Source organism: Abramis brama (genome assembly GCF_963993115.1).
Source record: "Abramis brama genome assembly, chromosome: 5".
Classification (NCBI taxonomy): domain Eukaryota; kingdom Metazoa; phylum Chordata; class Actinopteri; order Cypriniformes; family Leuciscidae; genus Abramis; species Abramis brama.
Window position 1 is genome coordinate 3,258,268 of NC_139967.1, and position 18,749 is coordinate 3,277,016.

General features: G+C 39.7%; 1 protein-coding gene and 1 long non-coding RNA gene across 2 annotated transcripts; both read left to right on the top strand.

Moving 5' to 3' along the window:
• Window positions 1-893: 893 nt before the first annotated feature.
• On the top strand, window positions 894-2,053 carry LOC311083378. The gene is made up of 2 exons (XR_014606276.1): window positions 894-1,243; window positions 1,726-2,053. It is a non-coding gene; the product is annotated as an uncharacterized lncRNA (long non-coding RNA).
• Window positions 2,054-4,788: 2,735 nt separating this feature from the next.
• Window positions 4,789-17,136, top strand: LOC311083535 (uncharacterized protein). The gene is made up of 10 exons (XM_084115134.1): window positions 4,789-4,854; window positions 9,104-9,454; window positions 9,767-9,891; window positions 10,053-10,097; window positions 11,582-11,918; window positions 12,028-12,105; window positions 12,389-12,511; window positions 13,217-15,316; window positions 16,736-16,870; window positions 17,006-17,136. Exons 2-9 carry the CDS (start codon window positions 9,109-9,111, stop codon window positions 16,801-16,803), a joined length of 3,222 nt encoding a protein of 1,073 aa, XP_083971260.1. The 5' UTR covers window positions 4,789-4,854; window positions 9,104-9,108; the 3' UTR covers window positions 16,804-16,870; window positions 17,006-17,136.
• The last annotated feature ends 1,613 nt before the right edge of the window (window positions 17,137-18,749 follow it).

The window sequence follows — 18,749 nt, forward strand, 5'->3', positions numbered from 1 at the left end:
CCATTTAAGTGAAATTATTGAATTTAAATATACAAGCTTGATAAAAATGATCATTCTATAAGAAAATTTCAGATGGCATTTAGAGGCTTTTGCATCTGAACTCTTCATATATTCCACTGCTTTGGTTTTATAAAATGAGAAGTAACAAATAGGCAATATAATGCCCTTAACATCGGTTAAATGCACGTTTTTTCACGATTTCACAACCATGGTTTGACAGATTTACTGTTTAAAATAACTGTTCAAGCAAACCTACAGTTACAGTACCTAAAACAAAAACTTTGTTACATTAACATGGTTTAATGCATTGTTAATACACTGTTAGGACATGTTAACATGTCGCTAGCATGAGTAGCTTTTTGCTAGCATGTTTTAACATATTGTTAGCATGTTTTAACATGTTGTTAGCATGATTAGGATAGGGATAATATACTGTGCATAAGTATGAAGGAAACTCAGGAAGGCAATAATGTAAATGTTTCTTTTGTAATACATTTTTATGGAGGATTTTTCATTTGAAATGGTTGGAAAACAAAACAAAACCAATCATTTATATCATACAGAACTGCATAACTACACAGGAATGTAGTGTGGATTTTGTAATATATGAGCATTTATTAAAATTTGTATTTATGAAAAATAACCATATATAGTCCTGTATGACTTTTGCACGTTGAATGTACTTCTGTCAATAGAAAAAGAAGAAAAATACGGAAGTGCGCTTTCTTTCTGCATGGATTCATGGATAAAAACAACCTAGCGTTCAGCCAATCACAATAGCTTTAAATTAACCAATCAGACGAATTGTATTAAAAATGCAGCCACTCACACGACGGCAAGAACTCTCCGCCAATCACCGACGAGCTCTAACACCCACGTGACATTGGGGTTTCAGAAAACTGTGTGACATCAGTGTTGTTTACTCACAGAAGAGAAGAGCTCGTGCAGCAAAGCCAATTCTATAGTCTTTTAGCAAGATTATATTCTAATAAACATGGCCGCCGCGGACATCGATAGATTAGTGTCATTTGAAGAAGCCCATTATGATCAATATGATTATTATAACCTGGAGGAATATCCCTGCCATGCCGGAGGAAAAGGCAGAAGTAAGAAAGAGATCGGACTGAACACTAATCGCCATTCCCCGGCTGGACACGAGAGGAAAATAGCAGAAAAACTGCAAAACAGTGAAATAAAACGCAAGAGAACCAAGAGCGCGACATCTTGAGGAAAATGCATCGAGGTAAGTATGATCAGATCATATTTATGTTTTTTTATAATGGAAAAATGGGACTCAAGGCATTTATCTCTCTCTCTCTCTCTCTCTTGAATTTAATTTATTTTAAATTATTATTACCCCTTGCTCAATGTTGTTGTTGTTTTTTGTCTGTTTATTTTACTGTTTATTTTTTATCTACTGTTTATAATGCTATTATTGTTGTTTAATTCTGTTTTGAGTTGTAACTGTATGTATTTGCCTTTATATATGTAAATATATAATGCCTTTATAAATGTAAAATGTGTTTAGCGACATGTCTAGGCAAATCCTCCACCCTCTTTGTGCTCCAACTGCTATTTTATGTAACCACTAGGGATCAAATTTCCACTAGATTACATCCACCAATACATTCATCTCCTGTTGTAATTATGTAATAACACATCGAATGCATTTTTTTTTTTTTTTTTGCAAATATTCCTAATGCTTTGTTTTGTAATGCTTTACAGAATCAGGCCGCACATACTGGAAATTGATGAGTGAAACCGGATCGTGGTCCAAATGTCTGTTTTGCCTTTTCCCCGACCCACTGAATGTTGATGTCGTTCAGTTCGAGGCGCGCGCATGCGCATCTGTTCCGCATTCTGCTGCTGTCACGTGATACGCGGGCAGTTCTGACATGTGTTTGGGTGTTTCATGGTGTCACATGGTGTTAAACGCTTAAACGTTCACTGACTTTTGAAATAAAACGTGTTCAGCTAAAGGAAATTATGTGTACTTAAAGACGCTGTAAATTTCTATAATGTAAGACTTAAATAAATTTGCATAATTCTCTTATGTGGTTTTTGCATTGTTTATGTTTTGTATATGCAGCATCTGAATATCCATCCTTTTCATTTTAGTTTGGAAAATTAGCTTAAAGTTTTGGGGATTTCCAAAGTTTGAAAGAAAAGAAAAGGTGTCAAATGAGTAAATATATTTAACATGACCTTCAGGTTTTCTTCATGCAGCCTCACAACTACACGAGAGATATGCAGACATTCTCAAAATCATTTTATATTAGATAATAAAAGGCATATTTGTCTGTGGGTTTAAGTGTCCAAATACTTTTTGGGTCACTGTATGTAACTTTTTCACATCTTTATTTGATAATATGGGAAGGTTAATGGTTTTAAATAATCAGATGTGATTGTTTATCATACAATCAAGGTACACTATGTATAACTTTTGGCCCTCTAGCGGCTACACATTTTTAAATACAAAAATTGCTTACGTTCTTTATGGCTGTGTGGATTAATATGGTTCTTCTTTCTCATAACTAAAAAGGAGAGATTATCATACTGTTCATAAAACATTCAGTACTAGGCTTAAGAGATATAACCAGGTTGGATGGAAAGGATCTCAAGCTGACCAGCTGAAGACGTTACCTCTGCTATGGATCCGACACGTACTGGACACGCATGCGCGGTGGTGTGTTTTGGTCTGTACAAATAAAAAATAAATAAAAAAAAACTGAATTTAAGCTAAATATAAATGATCACTCGAGTGACAACTGCGTGATCTGACTGCTATGATTAGTTTGCATATTACACTTAAATGCAAAATGCTTAAATGCTGTTTTTTTTTTGTTTTTTTACATACATAAAACTCTGTCGATATAGAAACAAAGACGCTAAAATGCAATCATGCAATGAGCTTCTCTACTAATTATGAAACTGATATTTTTATATTTGCTATTAGTATTATGGGCGCCGTTTGTAAAGCGGCTCACGCTGAAAATAACAGCAACGTTTTGTCACATTTAGCTACAAACAATGTTTAAAAAACTGGTATGGATTTTTGACGGTCACTTTTTAGCACATTTACAACAATATTTGTCAACTTAGAGATATTTTAAATAGTTAAATCTAAATATTAAATGTTACAAAAATACAGTTTCTCCAAACGTGTTTATTATGTTAGGTAGTTATCATCACGATAATCCATGTCCAAGAGTCCATTTCCTCGGATGACATTTAAACATTTAAACAAGACTCGGAAGGTAAAGTAATTATGTATGTTGATGTTCCCTGTAAATTATTTTTGACTGCATTATAATGATTTCTTAATTCAGAATATTATCAAGATTGCGTAGGTGGACGTGTTCAGGGAATTTGCCAGTTAAAAGTATAACATTTAAAGCCCCTTAAATGAACGAAATTACTCGAAAAAAGATTCATTCATTTTGATGAACGAGCTCGAACAAGAGAGTCAAGCAAAATGATCCGAACTTCCCCATCCAGTACGTATTGGATCATCCAGCTACGTCATCGTGCTACAGGCTGCATGTGGTTACGTCACGACTTAGCCGAATAGTTCCAAGTTTAAGTTGCTAAGCAACACATAGAGCAACAAACACTGACAGCAGTGAAATAACTTATAGCAGTATCCAGATACAAATAATATTCAACAACCGCCATTAAAACCTAAAAGAATAATAAGAAGAATACAGATATCCAGATACAAATAAAAGGCAACATGTTGCATGGGATATATTTCATTAACCGGTGTATCACCGCTATATTTGAGAGAAACCCCAGCAGCAGCTCAACAGATGCGCCTCAGAACACGACAGGTAACGTTAACATTAATACAAATCAAAACTCATATGCAGAAATAACAGTCCCAGGTAGCCAAAAAGATGTGAATGGGACAACGATGGCCCAAAATCATGTGTTGTGCCGAATTTCGTCCAAAATCTGTCCCGAATCTGGATTCCAAATGAAAATGTATATTCCTAATGATTTTTTTAAAACCATGGTTCATGTAACGTTACCACAAATTGCATTACCACAGTTTAACCATGGTTTTACTAGCTGCTAACGTATGTATCTTGAATTATACATTTAAGCCCAGAGGACAAGGAGTGCACGGGCTTTGGGCAGAGGTGAAGGGGCAGGCGGAGTTTCCTTTGCAGCGCTAAGTTCGCAGCGGTTCGCCGGGAGTTTTCAGATTGCACGGGCAGCAGGTAAGTTAACATTAAGCTAATACGGAAAAGTTACATTTATCCTACCATGCTACTGTAAAAGTTGCGGCAGCATGTGCGTTATGCTTAACAATCATAAAAGTATAACTTAATTGCAGCCGCATTCTGAGTCTGACAATGTCATTCGTTTTTGTCCAAGACCAAAGCAAGTGTTATTAGCTTGGGGAAATAACGTTACATCTAGTGAAAGGACATTTGAAGTCCATGTCCAGCTCTAAATTGTAAGGAATTTATACCTTTGATTCAGGGGCGGTTCTAGAGGCGGGGCCACAGGGGCCCTGGCCCCTGCTGAAATCTGATTGGCCCCTGATTGGCCCCCGTTCCTGGGGTGGGGGAAAAATCGATTCTTAGATGCATCGCGATGCGGACGTGGACTATGATTCTGAATCGATTCACAAATGTCAAAAATCGATTTTCTAAAATATATATATATATATATATATATATATTTTCCTAATAACGTAATATTGACGGAACGCAAAAGGCGGAACTCTAAAGCGGACGTGCAGTGCGCGGACATTCTGTGGCGCGCGCATAACAGAGTCACGCACATAACAGAAGCATGATGGCTGAGCGCCAAATCCGAACGGCACCCTCTTCGTTAAAAGCTAACGTATGGAAAATTGGCAATTTCATTGTTACCTATTTAGTATTTTTTGTATGAGAGCTTATATTTTGTATCAATATGTTGTAAACCGATCTGTTATAAGTACGTTATACTGCCCTGCAATATGTGCAATGCCAGTCACAAAAAGTTACATTTTGACTGTGCTCTCTGCAGATGTTAATTCACTTTTTTTGTATTAAGCTGTTTTTGATTGTGGTATACAGCAAACATTTCAAGTCATAACTCTTTATTATTTAGTTGTGATTAAGAGCGGCTTTGTATGTTACTAATTATTCAGAATATGCATAAGTCCACAAGCATTATATGAGAGCTGCTACATCATTCTATATTTTTGAACGAAAACTGTTTGTGAATTTGCAACAGCAAAATGTTTTGTTTTGTTTTTTGTCTGAAGGATTATGCTCATTGGAAATAACTAGAGGATGTTGGTTAGAAGTCTATTATTAAATGCTAGAGATTCAGTATATGCTGAAGTTTGTATTAATTTACTACAAGTAGGCCTACGCTGCTAGTACAGGCACACATTTATTTTCCTGTTGGTTCTTTGCAATGTTGGGACAAATGCTGGCAAATGTAACCTTACAGTTGACTTGCCAAATCAGTTCCATTTGTTTTATTAATAAAATTAATATACGAAGTATTGGAAGTAAGTTCGTTATGGGTCATCATAAATACTTTGCTTTAAAAGTACCAAGTAGTAAAAAAAAAAAAAAATCGTTAATAATCGATAATCGTTACCCTCTGAATCGTAATCGTAATCGAATCAAATCGTGAGGTGCCTAGAGATTCCCACCCATCAATCGTCGACGAGAAGAGCAACTGGAGAATTCTTCACAATTATCACAGATGCAATTCCACCCCCAAACAATTAACAATAATTTACTGTTTATAAGCGACGACATGATTATGAAACTTAAAATGTGGAATTCAGAAAGAAGTGCATTGTGTCCTTTATGCACAGTATAAATAAATGACAAAAATCATTAAGAAATTTACTGGCTCATAATTTTTTATTAGAGCGTTTGAAAAAGGAATGACTGCCGAAATGTATTTGCACCGTACTGAATAAATTATTTTGTGTGCTTGAATGTACCCTGTATTTGGCCCCTGATTGTAACATGTGGCCCCTTAATGGCCCCTGTTACAGAAAAATCCTAGAACCGCCACTGCTTTGATTTCAAAGTCCACTTTACAATAAGGTTCATTTGTTTATTATTTATATTAACTATCATGAGCAAAACATTTGTTAGGCTACTGTAGGCCTGTTTGTTAATCTTAGTTAATAATAATACAACTTTTAAATGTTTGTTCATGTTATGTCACAGTCAGTGCATTAACTAATGTTAACGCATACAACTTTTGATTTTAATAATGTTTTAGTAAATTCTGAAATTAATATGAACTAAGATTAATAAATGGTGTAGAAGTGCAGTTCATTAGTTCATGTTAACAAATTTAACTAATGAAACCTTATTGTAAAGTGTTACTGATTTCATGATAGCTAACACTTTAATGAATACATAGCCTACATAAAATTTATAACATCGACATAACTAAACATGAATTCCTCATAATTACCTACTTGATTATCTGTTTTGTTTGGTAAAGTAAATAATATTTAGTAATATTATCATCATTTCCCTATTTTTGTTTGATGTGTTATGCATTCTAATTGTATCAACGTCTTTTCATTGGTAATGAAGAGAGGCTCTCTGACCGACTGCTGCTCTCCATCGAGCGAGATATTCCAAATAATTGTGAGGAAATCATTAAAATATATAAAAACACAACAGACAGACGGGTACTGCTTTAAATACAGTTTTTAACGTTTTTAAAAAAGGGCTCTTTTTGGTCCTTCCGCCCCTGCCCTGGAGGAGGTCTGTGCACGCCACTGTTTAAGCCTAGTTGTAACAAACATCTACAAAATAACAACAGAAAGACACGTTACTGATATTTAATGATACAGCCAAATAGTGTCATATTATTCTAATTGAATTTATTGATCAGATTTAAGAATTTTGAAATGAAAGATGAAGCATACATCTATCTATAAATTACAGAAACGTCTGTCTGTCTGTGTGTGTGTGTGTGTCTGTTTGTCTGTCTGTCTGTCTGTCTGTGTGTGTGTCTGTCTGTCTGTGTGTGTGTGTGTGTGTCTGTTTGTCTGTCTGTCTGTCTGTCTGTCTGTGTGTGTGTGTCTGTCTGTCTGTCTGTGTGTGTGTGTGTGTCTGTTAACCGCATATCTCTCGAACCGTTAGTCCGATGGATTTCAAACTCGACAGGTGTCTCGCTACGGGCACGAGTAAGTGCAGTGCCAAGTTTGACATTGTTTGGATGAGAAATGCTAAAGATATCGTTAAAAATATCAGTAAAAGAAGCACTTAGAAGGTTGTGGTTTAAAAATAAACATTCTGATAAGCTACACTGTTTACTTCTGAATATTATATTTTATTCACGGTCATCATTTGTAGTAAGCTATTCACAAACTGTTTGCTCAAGCGTAGCATTTTTTCGAGTACTGTGTAGCCTGCTCCCTGAAATCTGTAAGTCACCTACGCCGTTTACTTCTGTATATTATATCTATCTATAAATTACGGGAACGTCTTTCTGTCTGTCTGTCTGTCTGTGTGTGTGTGTGTGTGTGTGTGTGTGTTTGTGTGTGTGTGTGTGTGTGTTATTCGCATATCTCTGAACCGTTATGGATTTCAAACTTGACAGGTGTCTCGCTACGGGCATGAGAAAGTGCAGTGCCAAGTTTGACATTGTTTGGATTGGAAATGCAAAAAATATCGGTAAATATATATCGGTAAAAGAAGCACACACTGGCTTAGGACCCTCACAGAGAGGGTCGAAGAAAGCAGTGGAGCTTAAGTAGCTTGGAGTTCCCTGTGTATCCTGCTCCCTGAATCGTGTAGTTCAGTGTTCCACATTTATTGTATGTCATTATGTCAGTATCAGTATTTGCTTTCTACCATGCACAAATAAACACAACTAAACACATCCTATTCAATGTGTTCACAGTCTCTTTCACGGGCATCATTTATAGTAGCCTATTCACAAACTGTTTGCTTAAGCATAGCGTTTTCTCGGAGTTCACTGTGTGCTTTCTACCATTCACAAATAAAAATGTCACTGAACTTTTGCTGTGCAATTGTAACAATGAGCACTCAAACACACCAAACCAACAATTACTAAAAACACACAAAAACTGATTTTGCACGGGCATTTTGCACTAGTTTAATAAAATTACGGGGAAAATGCCCTTTATAAAGGTAGAAAAAATTATTCTGATAAGAGTGTATTAAGGAAATGTAATTTAGCCAAAAGAAAAACTTTTATTTGAAATACATTTTAATTTTAAAGCAGCCTACTTCAGTGTGATATGCTATACCATCGTGCTTAACACAGAGAATTTGAATAATTGTAATGATCAGGTGCAGATATCTAAATCAGAGAATATCATAGGTTTGAGATTTTAATCCAAACTGAATCAAGATCGGAATAAAACATCAAGAATTAAACTGAAATTGTAAAGGAGAACTCCGGTCAATTTTAACATTGAGCAAATTTTTTTTGTAAATTTGGAGTGCTGTCAGTACAGAGAACAACGACAAAAATCGGTGTTGCCTACACCGTGTTATCCTCTTTTTAAAATTTGCACCCTGTTGACTTCAATGGGGCAAGTTTTAAACCTGCTTTTAGCCTCTTAACATCCTTGATGTGTCATTACAAGTGCACAGCCAATGTGAGTGATTCCTTCAGAGTGAACACGGTGAATCTGACTGCAGTAGATGTGAAAGATATGAATAAAAATGAAGTTAATTCAGCCAGCGCTCATACCTGTATTTACATCCTGTTTACGGTCAAAGTCCACAGTAGTCGATTGTCGAGTTGTGATCATAGGTAACTAAGCAACAGTGGAGAACTCGACAATCGACTACTGTGGACTTGTCGTTGTTCTCTGTACTGACAGCACTCCAAATTTACCAAAAAATTAGCTCAATGTTAAAATTGACCAGAGTTCTCCTTTAAAAGCAGTAGCCTATACCAATTATTGCACTATGCTGTCACTAAACTCTATAAACTAAATAAAATAGTGTTTAGTTAGGCTACCAAATGTTCTGTCAATCAATAGCCTACACTTATTGTTTAGTTTGTGAGTCTGGTTATTACCACTCTGATTCATGTCTGTTTCAGCCTGATGTTTCTGATGTTAGTTTTAATTTTTCCTTAGGCTACATGCAGTCTGAAGGAATGACTAGCAGCAGTAAACCATCGACCAGCGCTAATCCACAAACCCCTGAGGCATCGACCAGCGCTAATCCACAAACACCTGAGGCATCGAACAGCGCTAATCCACAAACACCTGAACCATCGACCAGCGCTAATCCACAAACACCTGAGGCATCGACCAGCGCTAATCCACAAACACCTGAACCATCGACCAGCGCTAATCCACAAACCCCTGAACCATCGACCAGCGCTAATCCACAAACACCTGAGGCATCGACCAGCGCTAATCCACAAACACCTGAACCATCGACCAGCGCCGCTGCGTTATCTCCCGAAGAAGAGCCAGCAGAGCGTGAGTGTCCAGTTATCATGCAGTGCTGTAGTCTAGTTTTTTGTAGCGAGTAAACAGAGATTTCTACACCCTTAGTTCTAGAGACAATTCAGTATAGCAACAGCCCCCTGCTGCTCCGGTTACGCTAATGAGAACATATATGCTACTTTTACTTACAGTAGAGGTTTCACGTACCACTGGATTCATGTCCATTTCAATCTGTTGTTCTGGTTTTGTTTGTAATCTCCACTCATACTGGCTCCTCACCTGATCTGCACTGGTGCGTTCAGTCTCATGCTGTATGTTAACACGTTGTTGCTGTTTGTTTTTCAGTGAGCTTAATGTTTCCTGAACCAACACTACTATATCAACACTTTCGGTCTCTTTATAAAGTGGGAAAGAAACAGGGATATGATGATCGTGTCTATGAAGGAATTAGAAGATCGGACGGCCAGAAAGTATGTTGCTCTTTCTCCATAACCAAACGTTTCGTCTCTTGTTTCCTTCTGTGAACTTTGAGTCTTGACATAAAAATCAGTGTTGACAGTTTTAATCAAAAAGTGTTTAAAAAATGTAAAGACTTGATGATCATGTGCACAAAATTGTCTTTATTTTTTAGGTTGACATCAAATTTGTTGAGAGGTGCAGACTTTGGGAAACATCGGTAAGTTGACAAGACTTTATTCTTCATGAAATTATCTAGTAAGAATTGGTTTGTTAAATTCGGTATGTATGAGATATAACTGAATTACACAACCAAAGCCTAGAAGCATCTGTTATAGAGTTCATGTAAAGTTTTCCCAGTAGCTGGGTTTCCATCAGGTTGTTTGAGCGGACGACGTGGTATTGGTAACAGTAAATGAAACACCGTCAGCGAAACAGTAGTGATGTGTGTCGTTCGACTCAATGAGCGACTGCTTTAAAGGTTGTATCAGCGATTTCAGGCCCAAACATACATGATCACATTCATCTAATCTTTCCCAACGATCCGCTAGCTGTCAAAAAAACGCGTCTCTGTAGGCAGCCTAGGCTCTGAGATCTGCAAGTCAAGTCAAGTCAAGTGATCTTCATTTATATAGCGCTTTTAACAATGTAGATTGTTTCAAAGCAGCTTTACAGAGATAAACGTATAATTTAAGGTAAGATTGTTTTGGCTTTATAGCGGTTCTTTAATAAAGTTATTTTCCAGCTAAAGTTAGTTTTGATTGATTCGCTTCCGTTGCAACGATCATCTGCACACAAAAACAGTTGTGTTTTGTGGGTGTTGTGAGGTTTTGCACGAGCGCAAAACACGAGCGCAAAACCTCACAACACCCTCCCCCTGTCGGTGATTGGTTGGAACACTATTTATTTTGGTTTTGAGTGGTTGGTGAAACCAATTGTTTTTGTGTGCATATCTCAGAGCCTAGGCTGCCTACAGAGACGCTTATGGGGCGGACAGCTAGCGGATCGTTAGGAAAGATTAGATGAATGTGATCATTTATGTTTAGGCCTGAAATCGCTGATCCAACCTTTAAGAGAACGGTGAGAGTCAGTTCCCGCCTGAGAGCTGTTTTCTCTTTGTGTATTTTTGTATGTTAATACAAGTAAGGATAATATGATTATCCTTTCGCTACACTGCTCAGCCACACGACAAGTAGTCACTCGCTTAATGTTATTTTGATGTGTTTTCATCCTTAATATCAGGTCAGAAAACAAGAGCAGTAACACAAGCAAACGAAGTAGCATTTGAATGCATTTTATTAACAGACAACTTAAAGACAGTTTGTAAAGTGAAACTGTCATATCGAGCAGGGACGACCTTTAACAACCCTGTGGTTTAAGTGTGATGTGCTTACAAGGGTTTTATTTTCAGTAGTTCAATATAAATCAAATTAATTTGGCAAATGCGTTTCCATCTCTCAATATTCGCATTAATCCTTTTTCGCACAAGTCAAAAACCTCCTCAAGCGAGTGTGTGAACTTTTTTGCGACTTGAGGGATTTTTTTCTCATTTGCCGCTTCCGTCACGTTTCTGATGCGAGACTTCAAAAAGTGCATAAAAACAGGCTGATGGAAACATAGCTAATGCTTTCATCTTTCATTTCCCTCACTCTTTAATTTGGAGATTTGAAATTAGCGAATGTTTTGTCAATCTCTTTTCTTCAGCCTGAGTTTGTTGAAGAGGGAACTACATTGCGGAAAATGCAAAAGGCTCCAACTTGCGACCATTTCATACGGTTATATGAGCGTTTCTTCTTGAAAGACCAAAGCATCCTGATAATGGAACATCTTCCTGCCTATGTGACCTGGAGTGAGTTCATCAGAAGAAACGGAGGGAGCCTGACTGAAGAGACAGTGAACCTCATCATGAGCCAAATCTTGGTTGCAGTGCGTCACTGCTCGGATGTTGGTTTTTTATACCCAGTACTCAAGAGACTGATACTGATCAACCCAGAAACCCTGCATATAAAATATGCACACATTGGCGAAAAAGACCTTGAAAGTGAGTTGGCTTTTTGAACACTGATGACTGGTGATGACTGGTGATGACTGGTGATGACTGGTGATGACTGGTGATGTTTTACTAAACACTGGAAATGTATTGCTTGCAGGAATTGAACACACGGAGGGGAGGAATATGGTCTACGAATACAGTGCTCTAAGATCTTTACTGGCAAGTCTGAGAAAAGGTAAGTTCGATAACAAGAACGAAGAGGAAATAACATTGCTTGGAAAACATATAAAGCTCTGACACATAAAGTGACAGTAAAATGATAAGTGTCAAACCTTGTTGACGAATGAGCAAAGTGTAAAACACGGGGGACTGATAATGAATGTTAGCAGTGATTAAATGTTCATGTCATAGTAACAGCAACAAATGCTTTGTATTTAATGGTAACATTCACCTTACGTGTAGCCTTCTACAGAAAGGTCAAATGTGATTAATCCGCTCTCTTCTGAAAACTTTCACAGAACGTCGGCTTGCTGCTGCAAAAGAGTACTTGACTTCAGAGAACATGACAGATCATCCCTGGATTGTGGATTTCCTCATCGAATCTATGAAAACTATTCAGGGTGTCCGCGCGATAGTAAAAGGTAAAAAGAATCTACCAAAATTAAGGCCCTTGAAAGGTAGTAAAAGGTAACAAACGCAATTTGACTTGGTAGTACATTTTTCATCACCACCTTAATATACGAGTTTCCATTTTTTTGCTTAATATTTGTGTCTCCATATTTTAACTTCATGGAGCATAATTTAAAAATATATACGGTGCTAACAACAGGACCTGACGGGCTCGACATTAACGCTTGTCCGGGACAAGTGGATTTTTTGAAGGGACAAGTAAAAGAGAATTTTACTTGCCCGACCGGACAAGTAGCCTGAACGTTAATAACAAAAAACAAACAAACTAGGGAATCACTAAAATGAGAGAATGATTCTGATTGTATTATATTTATTGTAAGTTGCGATTGATATTGGATAAGTAACGTTAGGCTATTAGTGATGGTAACAAGGTTGTGCTGTTGAGGCTCGCGCAGCCTCTCGAGGAGAAATCCAAACAAATGTAAACTCAGTTTAAACTCAGTTAACAACATACTGCCAGTGTCAAAATTCAAAATGTGTTTTAATATATTTAACATATGATACAGTTTAGCAACCTCACACGACGAGTGCTGTTTTCTTGAGTACCATCACGACTGAAAATGTGACATTGCTTTTGATACAACAGTTCAATAAACAGTTCAAATTAAGTCACTTACATTTTAGACACAATATTGACTGTTTTTGTTCTGTTTCAGCCGCAAAAATATTTCCAAACCAAGATCACAGCAGAACCGTAACGCATCTCACAGCAACACTTGACCGTGTTTCACCTGAGGCATCGAACAGCGCTAATCCACAAACACCTGAACCGTCGACCAGCGCTAATCCACAAACACCTGAGGCGTCGACCAGCGCTAATCCACAAACACCTGAGGCGTCGACCAGCGCTAATCCACAAACACCTGAACCGTCGACCAGCGCTAATCCACAAACACCTGAGGCGTCGACCAGCGCTAATCCACAAACACCTGAACCATCGACCAGCGCTAATCCACAAACACCTGAACCGTCGACCAGCGCTAATCCACAAACACCTGAGGCATCGACCAGCGCTAATCCACAAACACCTGAACCATCGACCAGCGCTAATCTACAAACACCTGAGGCATCAACCAGCGCTAATCCACAAACACCTGAACCATCAATCAGCGCTAATCCACAAACACCTGAACCGTCGACCAGCGCTAATCCACAAACACCTGGACCACCGACCAGCGCTAATCCACAAACACCTGGACCGTCGACCAGCGCTAATCCACAAACACCTGAGGCATCGACCAGCGCTAATCCACAAACACCTGAACCATCGACCAAAAAAAAAAAGAAAAAAAAAAACCCTGAACCATCGACCAGCGCTAATCCACAAACACCTGAGGCATCGACCAGCGCTAATCCACAAACACCTGAACCATCGACCAGCGCTAATCCACAAACACCAGAACCATCGACCAGCGCTAATCCACAAACACCTGAGGCATCGACCAGCGTTAATCCACAAACACCTGAACCATCGACCAGCGCTAATCCACAAACACCTGAACCATCGACCAGCGCTAATCCACAAACACCTGAGGCGTCGACCAGCGCTAATCCACAAACACCTGAACCATCAATCAGCGCTAATCCACAAACACCTGGACCATCGACCAGCGCTAATCCACAAACACCTGAACCATCGACCAGCGCTAATCCACAAACACCTGGACCACCGACCAGCGCTAATCCACAAACACCTGGACCGTCGACCAGCGCTAATCCACAAACACCTGAGGCATCGACCAGCGCTAATCCACAAACACCTGAACCATCGACCAAAAAAAGAAAAAAGAAAAAAAAGAAGAAAAAAAACCCTGAACCATCGACCAGTGCTAATCCACAAACACCTGAGGCATCGACCAGCTCTAATCCACAAACACCTGAACCATTGACCAGCGCTAATCCACAAACACCTGAACCATCGACCAGCGCTAATCCACAAACACCAGAACCATCGACCAGCACTAATCCACAAACACCTGAACCATCGACCAGCGCTAATCCACAAACACCTGAACCATCGACCAGCGCTAATCCACAAACACCTGAGGCGTCGACCAGCGCTAATCCACAAACACCTGAACCATCAATCAGCGCTAATCCACAAACACCTGAACCATCGACCAGCGCTAATCCACAAACACCTGAACCATCGACCAGCGCTAATCCACAAACACCTGAACCATCGACCAGTGCTAATCCACAAACACCTGAGGCATCGACCAGCGCTAATCCACAAACACCTGAACCATCGACCAGCGCTAATCCACAAACACCTGAGGCATCGACCAGCGCTAATCCACAAACACCTGGACCATCGATCAGCGCTAATCCACAAACACCTGGACCATCGACCAGCGCTAATCCACAAACACCTGAACCATCGACCAGCGCTAATCCACAAACACCTGAGGCATCGACCAGCACTAATCCACAAACACCTGAACCTTCGACCAGCGCTAATCCACAAACACCTGAACCATCGACCAGCGCTAATCCAGAAACACCTGAACTATCGACCAGCGCTAATCCACAAACACCTGGACCATCGATCAGCGCTAATCCACAAACACCTGGACCATCGACCAGCGCTAATCCACAAACACCTGAACCATCGACCAGCGCTAATCCACAAACACCTGAGGCATCGACCAGCGCTAATCCACAAACACCTGAACCATCGACCAGCGCTAATCCACAAACACCTGAGGCATCGACCAGCGCCACTGCGTTATCGCCCGAAGAAGAGCCAGCAGAGCGTGAGTGTCCAGTTATCATGCAGTGCTGTAGTCTAGTTTTTTGTAGCGAGTAAACAGAGATTTCTACACCCTTAGTTCTAGAGACAATTCAGTATAGCAACAGCCCCCTGCTGCTCCGGTTACGCTAATGAGAACATATATGCTACTTTTACTTACAGTAGAGGTTTCACGTACCACTGGATTCATGTCCATTTCAATCTGTTGTTCTGGTTTTGATTCTCCTCACCAGGGGTCTCATTTATAACCGTTGCGTACGCACAAAACAGGCCCTGAAAGAGGCGTACGCCACTTCCGACGCATAAGTTGTGATTTATAAAAACAAACTTGACAGGAAAATTTGCGCACCTGCACGCAAACTCTGACCCATGCGTACAAACGTTTTAGAGATGGAGCAGTTTGGCGACACCGATGGTGAGCTGGAGTTAAGTGTCTTTTTAGTCACTTTTAGACAGAAAATCTAAAGAAAATGAAACATATACAGAAAGATAATACAAATATAATTTCACGCACCAAGCCTGTCACTTGAAGCAAATATCCATCCCTTCTTAAATGTCCGCGCCAGCGAGCGCGTTGGGCCGTTTAGTGAAACTCTCGCAGTTTAAATAAATAAAATAATGATTTAAACTATTTTTTACTTCTGATATAAACATTTAGATTAAATATGCCATTCAAATTAATGGAGTTAAACACTTAACATGAAATCATTACTGAAAAGTTACAAAAAAAAATTATATTCAATCAATAGAAATATTTGTTGTGGATGCGATTGTTTTTGAACACTTTTCCTGTGGCGTGCTGTGTTTTAATGTTTTAACCACAGAGATAATTGCTTATCATGATAATACCAGATTGTCTGAGAAAATAGTTTTGTGCAAATAATGCCCAAGGCACATCTGTTTACATTAAAAATATAAATCAATTAAAAATACAATTCGGCCAGTGGAAAAGATTGAGAAAAACTTTCTCTGAAATGTATTTTACATTATTTGATTTATGTAGGCTATTAAAAAACAAGGCAAGGATAGGCAACTACTTGATTTTTATTAATGTAATGAGTCTTAAACCGTTAAACGTTATCACGTGGATGAATAATCATATGCAAATGATATGCAGATGAGGATCTGCATAGTAAAACTAGGCATTGTAAGCTCCATATATGGTTATTTCGGGGTGGAGAAGCATGTGCGCACAATCTTCCGCTGACTGGGATTTATAAAGTGAATTCTGCGCAGGTTCTGCCGTACGAACGGTTTTATAAGTCTGAATATTTTTTTGCGTACGCCATTTTTGGCTTTCGGGCGCACGTACACTTTTAGTAAGGATCCTACGCACAGTTTTATAAATGAGACCCCTGATCTGCACTGGTGCGTTTTTTTTTTTTTGCTGTATGTTAACACGTTGTTGCTGTTTGTTTTTCAGGGAGCTTCATGTTTCCTGAACCAACACTACTATATGATTACTTACGAGTACTTAACCTCTCTTTATAAAGTGGGAAAGAAACAGGGATATGATGATCGTGTCTATGAAGGAATTAGAAGATCGGACGGCCAGAAAGTATGTTGCTCTTTCTCCATAACCAAACGTTTCGTCTCTTGTTTCCTTCTGTGAACTTTGAGTCTTGACATAAAAATCAGTGTTGACAGTTTTGATCAAAAAGACACAATATTGACTGTTTTTGTTCTGTTTCAGCAGCAAAAATAGTTCCAAACAAAGATCACAGCAGAACCGTAACGCATCTCACAGCAACACTTGACCGTGTTTCACCTGAGGCATCGCCCAGCGCTAATCCACAAACACCTGAACCATCGATCAGCGCTAATCCACAAACACCTGAGGCGTCGACTAGCACTTATCCACAAACACCTGAACCGTCAACCAGCGCTAATCCACAAACACCTGAGGCGTCGACCAGCGCTAATCCACAAACACCTGAACCGTCGACCAGCGCTAATCCACAAACACCTGAACCGTCGACCAGCGCTAATCCACAAACACCTGAACCGTCGACCAGCGCTAATCAACAAACACCTGAACCGTCGACCAGCGCTAATCCACAAACACCTGAACCGTCGACCAGCGCTAATCCACAAACACCTGAACCGTCGACCAGCGCTAATCCACAAACACCTGAACCGTCGACCAGCGCTAATCCACAAACACCTGAACCGTCGACCAGCGCTAATCCACAAACACCTGAACCGTCGACCAGCGCTAATCCACAAACACCTGAACCGTCGACCAGCGCTAATCCACAAACACCTGAACCGTCGACCAGCGCTAATCCACAAACACCTGAACCGTCGACCAGCGCTAATCCACAAACACCTGAACCGTCGACCAGCGCTAATCCACAAACACCTGAACCGTCGACCAGCGCTAATCCACAAACACCTGAACCGTCGACCAGCGCTAATCCACAAACACCTGAGGCGTCGACCAGCGCTAATCCACAAACACCTGAACCGTCGACCAGCGCTAATCCACAAACACCTGGACCGTCGACCAGCGCTAATCCACAACCGTCGACCAGCGCTAATCCACAAACACCTGAACCGTCGACCAGCGCTAATCCACAAACACCTGAACCGTCGACCAGCGCTAATCCACAAACACCTGAACCGTCGACCAGCGCTAATCCACAAACACCTGAGGCGTCGACCAGCGCTAATCCACAATCCACAAACCATCGACCAGCGCTAATCCACAAACACCTGAGGCATCGACCAGCGCTAATCCACAAACACCTGAACCATCGACCAGCGCTAATCCACAAACACCTGGACCATCGACCAGCGCTAATCCACAAACACCTGAGGCATCGACCAGCGCTAATCCACAAACACCTGAACCATCGACCAGCGCTAATCCACAAACACCTGAGGCATCGACCAGCGCTAATCCACAAACACCTGAACCATCGACCAGCGCTAATCCACAAACACCTGGACCGTCGACCAGCGCTAATCCACAAACACCTGAGGCATCGACCAGCGCTAATCCACAAACACCTGGACCATCGACCAGCGCTAATCAAGTCAAGTCAAGTCTACTTTATTGTCAATTCTACTACATGTACAGTACATACATACAGAGAATAGAAATATCGTTACTCTCAGACCCTAGGTGCATACAGTTAACATTAAACACTGACAGTAGACGTTCAAGTACAGATAAATACAGTCTTAGACATGTGTACATACAACTATACAATATACAATATACAATATACAAATATACACATATACATATACACATATACACTGAGGACATTGTAGAAAAATAAAAAAGAGATAAAGTGGCATAAGGCACATGGCAGTTGAAGTGCAAACCATTTAAATAAAACAAAAACAAAAACAAAACTGTGCTGGTAATTGTGTAGTGCAGTAATAGCTTATCAGTCTGTTGAAAGTGACAGGAGAACAGTCCTTATCAT